At 43.6% G+C, this 12952-nt stretch overlaps 1 protein-coding gene across 5 annotated transcripts in view; it reads left to right on the top strand.

Moving 5' to 3' along the window:
• LOC132781575 (ubiquitin carboxyl-terminal hydrolase 22-A) overlaps nt 1–12952 on the top strand; it is a 219000-nt gene that overhangs the window by 188573 nt on the left and 17475 nt on the right. For all 5 annotated transcript variants that reach the window (XM_067473681.1, XM_067473680.1, XM_067473683.1 and 2 more), the window contains one exon: nt 3175–3266. In XM_067473681.1, coding sequence (XP_067329782.1) covers nt 3175–3266 — 92 coding nt within the window. The remainder of the gene's footprint in view (nt 1–3174; nt 3267–12952) is intronic.

Genomic DNA, 12952 nt, shown 5'->3' with positions numbered 1-12952 from the left:
TTATTATTATTATTATTATTGACACAAAAGCACAGTATGTCACAGCAAACAAGATCTATATGCTGGATTTCGTATCACAAAATCACAAGTTGAACACTTCCCAAGTGTCTAGGACCGTGTGATGTATTATTATTATTATTATTATTATTATTGACACAAAAACACAATATGTCACAGCAAACGAGACCTCTATGCTGGATTTCATATCACAAAATCACAAGTCGAACACTTCCCAAGTGTCTAGGACCGTGTGATGTATTATTATTATTGTTATTATTATTATTATTGACACAAAAACACAATATGTCACAGCAAACGAGATCTCTGTGCTGGATTTCCTATCACAAAATCACAAGTCGAACACTTCCCAAGTGTCTAGGACCGTGTGATGTATTATTATTATTGTTATTATTATTATTATTGACACAAAAACACAATATGTCACAGCAAACGAGATCTCTGTGCTGGATTTCCTATCACAAAATCACAAGTCGAACACTTCCCAAGTGTCTAGGACCGTGTGATGTATTATTATTATTATTATTATTATTATTATTATTGACACGAAACTACAGTATGTCACAGCAAACGAGATCTCTATGCTGGATTTCGTATCACAAAATCACAAGTCGAACACTTCCCAAGCGTCTAGGACTGTGTGATGTATTATTATTATTATTATTATTATTATTATTATTGACACGAAACTACAGTATGTCACAGCAAACGAGATCTATATGCTGGATTTCGTATCACAAAATCACAACTCGAACACTTCCCAAGCGTCTAGGACTGTGTGATGTATTATTATTATTATTATTATTATTATTGACACGAAACTACAGTATGTCACAGCAAACGAGATCTCTATGCTGGATTTCGTATCACAAAATCACAACTCGAACACTTCCCAAGCGTCTAGGACTGTGTGATGTATTATTATTATTATTATTATTATTATTATTATTATTATTGACACGAAACTACAGTATGTCACAGCAAACGAGATCTATATGCTGGATTTCGTATCACAAAATCACAACTCGAACACTTCCCAAGCGTCTAGGACTGTGTGATGTATTATTATTATTATTATTATTATTATTATTATTATTATTGACACGAAACTACAGTATGTCACAGCAAACGAGATCTCTATGCTGGATTTCGTATCACAAAATCACAAGTCGAAGACTTCCCAAGTGTCTAGGACTGTGTGATGTATTATTATTATTATTATTATTATTATTATTATTATTGACACAAAAGCACAGTATATCACAGCAAACGAGATCTCTATGCTGGATTTCGTATCACAAAATCACAACTCGAACACTTCCCAAGCGTCTAGGACTGTGTGATGTATTATTATTATTATTATTATTATTATTATTGACACGAAACTACAGTATGTCACAGCAAACGAGATCTCTATGCTGGATTTCGTATCACAAAATCACAAGTCGAAGACTTCCCAAGTGTCTAGGACTGTGTGATGTATTATTATTATTATTATTATTATTATTATTATTATTGACACGAAACTACAGTATGTCACAGCAAACGAGATCTCTATGCTGGATTTCGTATCACAAAATCACAAGTCGAAGACTTCCCAAGTGTCTAGGACTGTGTGATGTATTATTATTATTATTATTATTATTGACACAAAAGCACAGTATATCACAGCAAACGAGATCTCTATGCTGGATTTCGTATCACAAAATCACAACTCGAACACTTCCCAAGCGTCTAGGACTGTGTGATGTATTATTATTATTATTATTATTATTATTATTGACACGAAACTACAGTATGTCACAGCAAACGAGATCTCTATGCTGGATTTCGTATCACAAAATCACAAGTTGAACACTTCCCAAGCGTCTAGGACTGTGTGATGTATTATTATTATTATTATTATTATTTTACTCACACAAAATCACAGTATGTCACAGCAAACGAGATCTAGATGCTGGATTTCATATCACAAAATCACAACTCGAACACTTCCCAAGCGTCTAGGACTGTGTGATGCATTATTATTATTATTATTATTATTATTATTATTATTATTGACACAAAAGCACAGTATGTCACAGCAAACGAGATCTCTATGCTGGATTTCATATCACAAAATCAGAAGTCAAACACTTCCCAAGCGTCTAGGACTATGTGATGTATTATTATTATTATTGACACAAAAGCAGAGTATGTCACAGCAAACGAGATCTAGATGCTCATTTTGTATCACGAAATCTCAAGTCGAACACTTCCCAAGTGTTTAGGACCGTGTGATGTATTATTATTATTATTATTATTATTTTACTGACACAAAAGCACAGTATGTCACAGCAAACGAGATCTCTATACTGGATTTCATATCACAAAATCACAAGTCGAACACTTCCCAAGCATCTAGGACTGCGTGATGTAATATTATTATTATTATTATTATTATTATTATTATTATTATTATACTGATACAAAAGCACAGTATGTCACAGCAAACGAGATCTCTATGCTGGATTTCGTATCACAAAATCACAAGTCGAACACTTCCCAAGCATCTAGGACTGTGTGATGTATTATTATTATTATTATTATTATTATTATTATTGACACAATAATTATATTATTATTATTATTATTATTGCTATTATTATTGACACAAAAGCACAGTATGTCACAGCAAACGAGATCTCTATGCTGGATTTCGTATCACAAAATCACAAGTCGAACACTTCCCAAGTGTCTGGGACTGTGTGATGTATTTTCAGATGATGCGCACAGATCCTTTTGCAGTTGACCAATCGTGATTTTGTCGATGTTTATTGTTTCCAAATGCCAGCTGAGATCTTTTGCCACGGCACCCAGTGCACCAATGACCACTGGGACCACCTTGACTGGTTGATGCCAGAGCCTTTGCCGTTCGATTTTGAGGTCTTGATAGTGGCTGAGTTTTTCCTGTTGTTTTTCCTCAATGCGACTGTCACCCGGAATGGTGACATCAATAATCCAAACTTTTTTTCTTTTCCACAATCGTGATGTCTGGTGTATTGTGTTCCAAAACTTTGTCAGTCTGGATTCGAAAGTCCATTATTATTATTATTATTATTATTATTATTATTATTATTATTTTGTCTAAAAAAAACCCTCTTTGCTCTCTTCTAGCGGTTTGAACACTCAGCCAAACTGAGGCGAAAGATTACTACATATGTCTCCTTTCCATTGGAGTTGGACATGACACCATTTATGGCTTCCAGGTATGTGGAAGGAGTTGTTCTTGTGGGAAATGATTCCCTTTAGGATACGGATCCATTTGGGAGCCAGTTACATTAAGCTAACAGCAAAAAAAGAAGTCAGCACACTTCGTTTTCTGGACGGAAGCAAGTTATGATATCATTTAGTATCAGAGTTTGGTTTTTAAAAATGGTTAAATTTAAACTGATTCCAAAACTGTATACAAATACAATAAATAAATAAAATAAAATTGTTCATTCGTTCAGTCGTCTCCGACTCTTTGTGACTTCATGGACCAGCCCACGCCAGAGTTCCCTGTCGGCCGTCACCACCCCCAGCTTCTTCAAGGTCAGTCCAGTCACTTCAAGGATACCGTCCATCCACCTTGCCCTTGGTTGGCCCCTCTTCCTTTTGCCTTCCACTTTCCCCAGCATCATTCCCTTCTCTAGGCTTTGCTGTCTCCTCATGATGTGGCATTCAAAGGACTTCAACTTTCCCTCTAGTCTCCTTCCCTCCAATGAGCAGTCAGGCTTTCTTTCCTGGAGGATGGACTGGTTGGATCTTCTCGCAGTCCAAGGCACTCTCAGCACTTTCCTCCAGCACCACAGCTCAAAAGCATCGATCTTCCTTTGCTCAGCCTTCCCGAAGGTCCAGCTCTCACATCCGTAGGTGACTACAGGGAAGACCATGGCTTGGACTAGGCAATGGGTCTTTGTTGCCAGTCTGATGTCTCTACTCTTCACTATTTCATCGAGACTGGACATTGCTCTCCTCCCAAGAAGGAAGCGTCTCCTGATTTCCTGGCCACAGTCTGCGTCTGCAGTCATCTTCCCACCTAGAAATACAAAGTCTGTCACGGCCTCCACGTTTTCTCCCTCTATTTCCCAGTTGTCAATCATTCTTGTTGCCATAATCTTGGTTTTTTTGACGTTTAGCTGCAACCCAGCTTTTGCGCTTTCTTCTTTCACCTTGATTAGAAGGCTCCTCAGCTCCTCCTCGCTTTCGGCCATCAGAGTGGTGTCATCTGCATATCTGAGGTTGTTAATGTTTCTTCCAGCAATTTTCACCCCAGCTTTGCATTCCTCAAGCCCCGCACATCCTCGCATGATGTGTTCTGCATACAAGTTAAGAAGGTTGGGTGAGAGGATGCAGCCTTGCCGGACGCCTTTCCCAATCTGGAACCCGTCTCCTGTTCTGTGGTCAGTTCTGACTGTGGCTCCTTGGTCCTTGGTCAGATTCCTCAGGAGAGAGGGAAGGGGGCTTGGGATGCCCATCCCACCAAAAACTTGCCACAGTTTATGATGATCCACACAGTCAAAGGCTTTAGAAGAGTCAATGAAGCAGACATAGATGTTTTTCTGAAACTCCCTGCCTTTCTCCATTATCCAGCGGATATTGGCAATCTGGTCTCTCGTTCCTCTGCCTTTTCTAAACCCAGCTTGAACGTCTGGCAACTCTCGCTCCATGTCTTGCTGGAGTCTTCCTTGCAGGATCTTGAGCATTACCTTACTGGCATGAGAAATAAGGGCCACTTTACGGAAGTTGGAGCAGTCTTTCGCATTTCCCTTTTTTGGTGTGGGGATATAAGTTGATTTTTTCCAGTCTGATGGCCATTCTTGTGTTTTCCATATTTGCTGGCATATGGCATGCATCACCTTGACAGCATCATCTTTTAAGATTTTAAACAGTTCAGCTGGGATCCCAGTTGAATAAAATAAACTTAATTAAGTGAAAGCACTCTTGGGCTGACAACAAACAAGTTGAGTTCCACACTCTCTTTAAGGTGTAATGTTTGTTCAAATAGTTTAAAAATAGTTTTAAAATAGTTTTAAAATATAGTTTAATAGTTAATTAGTTTAATTAACTATTTAATTAACTATGTCTAGTTTAATAGGTAATAGTTTAAATTTGCACCTGGTTAATATTTGGCTAAATGAATCATCTTATGTTTCCTTTGCTTTGATGTCATTTGCTAAAAGGAGTAATCTGAAGGAAATGTTTCTTTTCATCTTCCAAAATTCACTGGTTGTTATAAGAAACCAAAAAAAGTTCAGTCTAGTGAACAGAGTTGGAAATGTATAAGATGTAAATGTATGTAAATAAGGGGAGGAAAACAATGGGATAAAAACGTATGGTGAGAGAGAAAAAGAAGAAGCAAAGGTAATATAATCCCCTGAGAGTAAATTTGGAACTGAACTGTGTCTTCTGGAATATCAAAGGTCTGGACACTCTTCAAAAACGAAGAAGAATCTTCCATCGCTTGGGTAAGGATAAACGTGACGTATTTTGTTTGCAGGAGACTCACATAAAAGAAAAGAGAGATAAGATTGTTACCTAGAATCCTAGAGTTGGAAGAGACCTGGAGGGCCATCCAGTCCAACCCCATTCTGCCAAGAAGCAGGAAAATCATATTCAAAGCCCTCCCGATAGATGGCCACCCAGCTTCTGCTTCAAAGCCTCCAAAGAAGGGGCCTCCACCACACTTTGGGGCAGAGGGTTCCACTGCTGAACAGCTCTCACAATCTTCCTAATGTTTATTTATTTACAGTATTTATATACTGCTTCTCTTACCCCTGGGGGGACTCAAAGGGGTCATGTTCAGGTGGCATCTCCTTTCTTTGCTCAAGGGCACCTGAGAGAGAGAGTTCCACTGCTGAACAGCTCCCTCTCCCAGTTAGAAAGCTCTTCCAAATGTTCAGGTGGAATCTCCTTCCTTTCCATGCCCAGTTCTTTAAGCCGCTCCTCATAGGGCTTGTTCTCCAGACCCTTGATCATTTGAGTCACCCTCCTCTGGACACATTCCAGCTTAGAGTCAACATCTCCCTTCAATTGTGGTGCCCAGAATTGATTCTTTTTAGGAAGTCTGCTCCCTCCTCTCTAGGACTTCCTCTCACATATTTATACATGGCCCTCATCATGTCTCCTCTCAGCCTTCTCTTCTTCAGGCTATACATGCCCAGCTCTTTAAGCCGCTCCTCATAGGGCTTGTTCTCCAGACGCTTGATCATTTGAGTTGCCGTCCTCCGGACACATTCCAGCTTAGAGTCAAAATCTCCCTTCGATTGTGGTTCCCAGAATTGGACACAATGTGATTCCAGGTGTGGTCTGACCAATCATAGAATCCTAGAGTTGGAAGAGACCTCGTGGGCCATCATCCAGCCCAACCCCATTCTGCCAAGAAGCAGGAATACTGCATTCAAATCACCCCTGACAGATGGCCATCCAGCCTCTGTTTAAAAGCTTCCAAAGAAGGAGCCTCCACCACACTCCGGGGCAGAGAGTTCCACTGCTGAATGGCTCTCACAGTCAGGAAGTTCTTCCTCATGTTCAGATGGAATCTCCTCCCTTGTCGTTTGAAGCCATTTTTTCGTGTCCTAGTCTCCAAGGAAGCAGAAAACAAGCTTGCTCCCTCCTCCCTGTGGCTTCCTCTCACATATTTATACATGGCTATCATATCTCCTCTCAGCCTTCTCTTCTTCAGGCTAAACATGCCCAGCTCCTTAAGCCGCTCCTCATAGGGCTTGTTCTCCAGACCCTTGAGTTGCCCTCCCTTGGACACATTCCAGCTTAGAATCAACATCTCCCTTCAATTGCGGTGGTCAGAATTGGACACAAGGTGATTCTAGGTGTGGTCTGACCAAGGCAGAATAGAATAGAGGGGTAGCATGACTTCCCTGGATCTAGGCACTAGATCTCCCTCACATATTTATACATGGCCCTCATCATGTCTCCCCTCAGCCTTCTCTTCTTCAGACTAAACATGCCCAGCTCTTTCAGCCGCTCCTCATAGGGCTTGTTCTCCAGACCCTTGATCCTTTGAGTCGCCCTCCCTTGGACACATTCCAGCTTAGAGTCAACATCTCCCTTCAATTGTGGTGGTCAGAATTGGACGCATGGTGATTCCAGGTAAAGTCTAACCAAGGCAGAATAGAAGAGAGGGGTAGCATGACTTCCTTGGATCTAGGCACTAGGTTCCTCTTGATGCAGGACAAAATCCCATTGGCCTTTTAAGCCGCTGCATGACATTCCTAGCTCCTGTTCTCCTTCCTCCCCACGAGGACTCCAAGATCTTTTCCACACGTCCTGCTCTCGAGCCAGGCATCGTCCCCAATTTTGCCTTTCTGCATTTCCTCTTTTTCTGCCTAAGTGGAGTCTCTTGCATTTGTCCCTGTGGAACTTCATTGTGTTTAGTTTTGGCCCATCATCTCTCTCATCTGTGAAGGTGGTTTTGAATTCTGCTCCTGTCTTATGGAGTCTTGGCTCTCTCTCCCCATTTGGTCTCTCTTGCAAACTTGATGATCCTGCCTTCTGACCCTTCATCTAAGTCATTAATGAAGAACCCTGCTGATGGCACTCCGCTCATCACTTCTTTCCAGGAAGAAGAGGAGGAAACAATGGGGAGAACCACCCTCTGGGTTCTCACCACTTATCCTAAAATGGGAAAGGAATACATTTCAGTCACAAAAGAAAAAAGAAATGGGTGGATGTTGTCCACGTACTGAAGGAATTGTGGGAGTTGAAGTCCAAAACACCTGGTGGGCCCAAGTTGGCCCATATTTGTGCCATGAGTATGTCCTCCACATACTGAAGGATGTTGACCACTACTAAAGGAATTGTGGGAGTTGAATGGATGGCTTTTGACATTAACATCAACATAAACTCAGAAAAAATGTCATCCACATACTGAATGTCATCCACATACTGAAGGATGTTGTCCACGTACTGAAGGAATTGTGGGAGTTGAAGTCCGAAACACCTGGTGGGCCCAAGTTGGCCCATACCTGTACCATGAGTATGTCATCCACATCCTGAAGGATGTGATCCATGTACTGAAGGTACTGAGGGAGTCAAAGTCCAAAATATCTGGAGAACCCAACTTGGCCCATGCCTGTGCTATGAGTATGTCATCCACATACTGAAGGATGTTGTCCACATACTGAAGGAATTGTGGGAGTTGAAGTCCAAAACACCTGGTGGGCCCAAGTTGGTCCATACCTGTGCCATGAGTATGTCCTCCACATACTGAAGGATGTTGTCCACGTACTAAAGGCATTGTGGGAGTTGAAGTCCAAAATACTGGGGGGCCCAAGTTGGCCCATATTTGTGCCATGAGTATGTCATCCACATACTGAAGGATGTCCACACACTGAAGGAATTGTGGGAGTTGAAGTCCAAAACACCTGGCCAGCCCAAGTTGGCCCATACCTGTGCCATGAGTATGTTGTCCACATACTGTTGAATGCCAGGTCTGTCAATGGAAAAACGTCAACTATTTGGGACTTAATCCTCGATGAAAAAGCAGACCTGGCGTGCATTACAGAGACCTGGCTGGATGAGGCTGGAGGGGTCAACCTTACCCAGCTTTGTCCGCCAGGTTACTCTGTGCAGCACCAGCCGAGATCTGGGGGGCGGGGAGGCGAAGTTGCAATAGTCTATAAAGATTCCAGTTCCTTGGTCAGGTGCCCTACCCTACAGTCAACCTTGTTTGAATGTGTCCACCTGAGGCTAGGAGACCGGGACAGGATAGGGATTCCACCCCGCTGCACCACAGATGCCCTACTTGAGCTAGCAAGGATGTCCACATACTGAAGGAATTGGGGGAGTTGAAGTCCAAAATACTGGGGGGCCAAGTTGATTCATACCTGTGCTCTGAGTATGTCGTCCACATACTGAATTGTGGGAATTGAACTCCAAAACACCTGGCGGGCCCAAGTTGGCCCATACCTGTGCCATGAGTATGTCATCCACATACTGAAAGATGTTGTCCACATACTGAAGAAACTGTGGGAGTTGAAGTCCAAAATATCTGGAGAACCCAACTTGACCCATGCTGTGCTATTAGTATGTCATCCACATACTGAAGGATGTTGTCCACATACTGAAGGAATTGTGGAAGTGGAAGTCCAAAACACCTGGTGGGCCCAAGTTGGCCCATACCTGTGCCATGAGTATGTCGTCCACATACTCAATTGTGGGAGTTGCACTCCAAAAATCTGGCGGGCCCAAGTTGGCCCATACCTGTGCCATGAGTATGTCGTCCACATACTGAATTGTGGGAATTGAACTCCAAAACACCTGGCAGGCCCAAGTTGGCCCATACCTGTGCCATGAGTATGTCATCCACACACTGAATTGTGGGAATTGAACTCCAAAACACCTGGTGGGCCCAAGTTGGCCCATACCTGTGCCATGAGTATGTCGTCCACATACTCAATTGTGGGAGTTGCACTCCAAAAACCTGGCGGGCCCAAGTTGGCCCATACCTGTGCCATGAGTATGTCGTCCACATACTCAATTGTGGGAGTTGCACTCCAAAAATCTGGCGGGCCCAAGTTGGCCCATACCTGTGCCATGAGTATGTCGTCCACATACTGAATTGTGGGAATTGAACTCCAAAACACCTGGCAGGCCCAAGTTGGCCCATACCTGTGCCATGAGTATGTCATCCACACACTGAATTGTGGGAATTGAACTCCAAAACACCTGGTGGGCCCAAGTTGGCCCATACCTGTGCCATGAGTATGTCGTCCACATACTCAATTGTGGGAGTTGCACTCCAAAAACCTGGCGGGCCCAAGTTGGCCCATACCTGTGCCATGAGTATGTCGTCCACATACTCAATTGTGGGAGTTGCACTCCAAAAATCTGGCGGGCCCAAGTTGGCCCATACCTGTGCCATGAGTATGTCGTCCACATACTGAATTGTGGGAATTGAACTCCAAAACACCTGGCAGGCCCAAGTTGGCCCATACCTGTGCCATGAGTATGTCATCCACACACTGAATTGTGGGAATTGAACTCCAAAACACCTGGTGGGCCCAAGTTGGCCCATACCTGTGCCATGAGTATGTCGTCCACATACTCAATTGTGGGAGTTGCACTCCAAAAACCTGGCGGGCCCAAGTTGGCCCATACCTGTGCCATGAGTATGTCGTCCACATACTCAATTGTGGGAGTTGCACTCCAAAAATCTGGCGGGCCCAAGTTGGCCCATACCTGTGCCATGAGTATGTCGTCCACATACTGAATTGTGGGAATTGAACTCCAAAACACCTGGCAGGCCCAAGTTGGCCCATACCTGTGCCATGAGTATGTCATCCACACACTGAATTGTGGGAATTGAACTCCAAAACACCTGGTGGGCCCAAGTTGGCCCATACCTGTGCCATGAGTATGTCGTCCACATACTCAATTGTGGGAGTTGCACTCCAAAAACCTGGCGGGCCCAAGTTGGCCCATACCTGTGCCATGAGTATGTCGTCCACATACTCAATTGTGGGAGTTGCACTCCAAAAATCTGGCGGGCCCAAGTTGGCCCATACCTGTGCCATGAGTATGTCATCCACACACTGAATTGTGGGAATTGAACTCCAAAACACCTGGTGGGCCCAAGTTGGCCCATACCTGTGCCATGAGTATGTCGTCCACATACTCAATTGTGGGAGTTGCACTCCAAAAACCTGGCGGGCCCAAGTTGGCCCATACCTGTGCCATGAGTATGTCATCCACATACTGAATTGTGGGAATTGAACTCCAAAACACCTGGCGGGCCCAAGTTGGCCCATACCTGTGCCATGAGTATGTCATCCACATACTGAATTGTGGGAATTGAACTCCAAAACACCTGGCGGGCCCAAGTTGGCCCATACCTGTGCCATGAGTATGTCATCCACACACTGAATTGTGGGAATTGAACTCCAAAACACCTGGTGGGCCCAAGTTGGCCCATACCTGTGCCATGAGTATGTCATCCACACACTGAATTGTGGGAATTGAACTCCAAAACACCTGGCGGGCCCAAGTTGGCCCATACCTGTGCCATGAGTATGTCATCCACATACTGAATTGTGGGAATTGAACTCCAAAACACCTGGCGGGCCCAAGTTGGCCCATACCTGTGCCATGAGTATGTCATCCACACACTGAATTGTGGGAATTGAACTCCAAAACACCTGGTGGGCCCAAGTTGGCCCATACCTGTGCCATGAGTATGTCGTCCACATACTCAATTGTGGGAGTTGCACTCCAAAAACCTGGCGGGCCCAAGTTGGCCCATACCTGTGCCATGAGTATGTCATCCACATACTGAATTGTGGGAATTGAACTCCAAAACACCTGGTGGGCCCAAGTTGGCCCATACCTGTGCCATGAGTATGTCGTCCACATACTCAATTGTGGGAGTTGCACTCCAAAAATCTGGCGGGCCCAAGTTGGCCCATACCTGTGCCATGAGTATGTCGTCCACATACTGAATTGTGGGAATTGAACTCCAAAACACCTGGCAGGCCCAAGTTGGCCCATACCTGTGCCATGAGTATGTCATCCACACACTGAATTGTGGGAATTGAACTCCAAAACACCTGGTGGGCCCAAGTTGGCCCATACCTGTGCCATGAGTATGTCATCCACACACTGAATTGTGGGAATTGAACTCCAAAACACCTGGCGGGCCCAAGTTGGCCCATACCTGTGCCATGAGTATGTCATCCACATACTGAATTGTGGGAATTGAACTCCAAAACACCTGGCAGGCCCAAGTTGGCCCATACCTGTGCCATGAGTATGTCATCCACATACTGAAGAAACTGTGGGAGTTGAAGTCCAAAATATCTGGAGAACCCAACTTGACCCATGCCGTGCTATTAGTATGTCATCCACATACTGAAGGAATTGTGGGAGTTGAAGTCCAAAACACCTGGCGGGCCCAAGTTGGCCCATACCTGTGCTATAAGTGTGTCATTCACATCCTGAAGGATGTGATCCATGTACTGAAGGAACTGAGGGAGTTAATGTCCAAAATATCTGGAGAACCCAACTTGACCCATACCTGTGCCATGAGTATGTCGTCCACATACTGAAGGAATTGTGGGAGTTGAAGTCCAAAACACCTGGAGGGCTGAAGTTGGCCCATGCCTGCTCTAGCCCAAAGGATGAGTGGGAGGAGGGAAGGATTGTATACATATTAGGAAATATTTCACATGTGTATAGATTTGTATTGTTGTTTTTTATGCATGTGTAAAATGCCCAAAGGAAGGTAATTAATGAATGTGGCGACTACTACTTTGTCACAGTAATGTTTATAATCTTAATACGACTAGTATTGTCCCAGCGATGTAAATATTTGGCTGGTGGTCGTTGCTGTTGCAAGGCGGCCTGCCGTCCTTTCCAGGAGCCTGTGAAGCTGAGAGTAACCTAATTGCCATCCTCGAAAACATAAAATACGTGAATGAAAAAGAGTAGGAATGATTCAGCGGCATCAAGGAGGCTAATGCAATTAAGGCTTTCTTTTCAGGCAGAAATTGGATTAATTTTCCCTTCCTTTCAGCTTCGGGATTTATGTCGAAGGGCCCTTAGTCTAAGATGGTTATGAAGTCTGTCATGGGTGATCTCCGCACAAAAGGCTTCCTGGGGAGCCGGCCCATAACAAAGCATCCGATCTAGGGCGCCTTTGTCCTTGGGTAACAAGCAGGAACTTTTGCAATGGCCACCGCCAGCCATTGACCATCTTGCGGCATTGTTTTACTTCTCCGTCACAAAGGAAGGCATCAAAGAAGTGTAAATTAGCCAGGACTGCTTTTCAGGATGTGACTTTCCAGCCAGGGAAGAGAAACAGGAGCCAATTTTGGTCTACGGTGGGACAAAACATAATAATAATAATAATAATAATAATAATAATAATAATAATAATAATAATAAACAACTTTAAATG

This window comes from Anolis sagrei, chromosome X (assembly GCF_037176765.1).
Source record: "Anolis sagrei isolate rAnoSag1 chromosome X, rAnoSag1.mat, whole genome shotgun sequence".
In the NCBI taxonomy this organism is placed as follows: Eukaryota; Metazoa; Chordata; class Lepidosauria; order Squamata; family Dactyloidae; genus Anolis; species Anolis sagrei.
The sequence above is the reverse complement of the archived record's forward strand: the minus strand, read 5'-3'. Positions and strand labels throughout refer to the sequence as shown.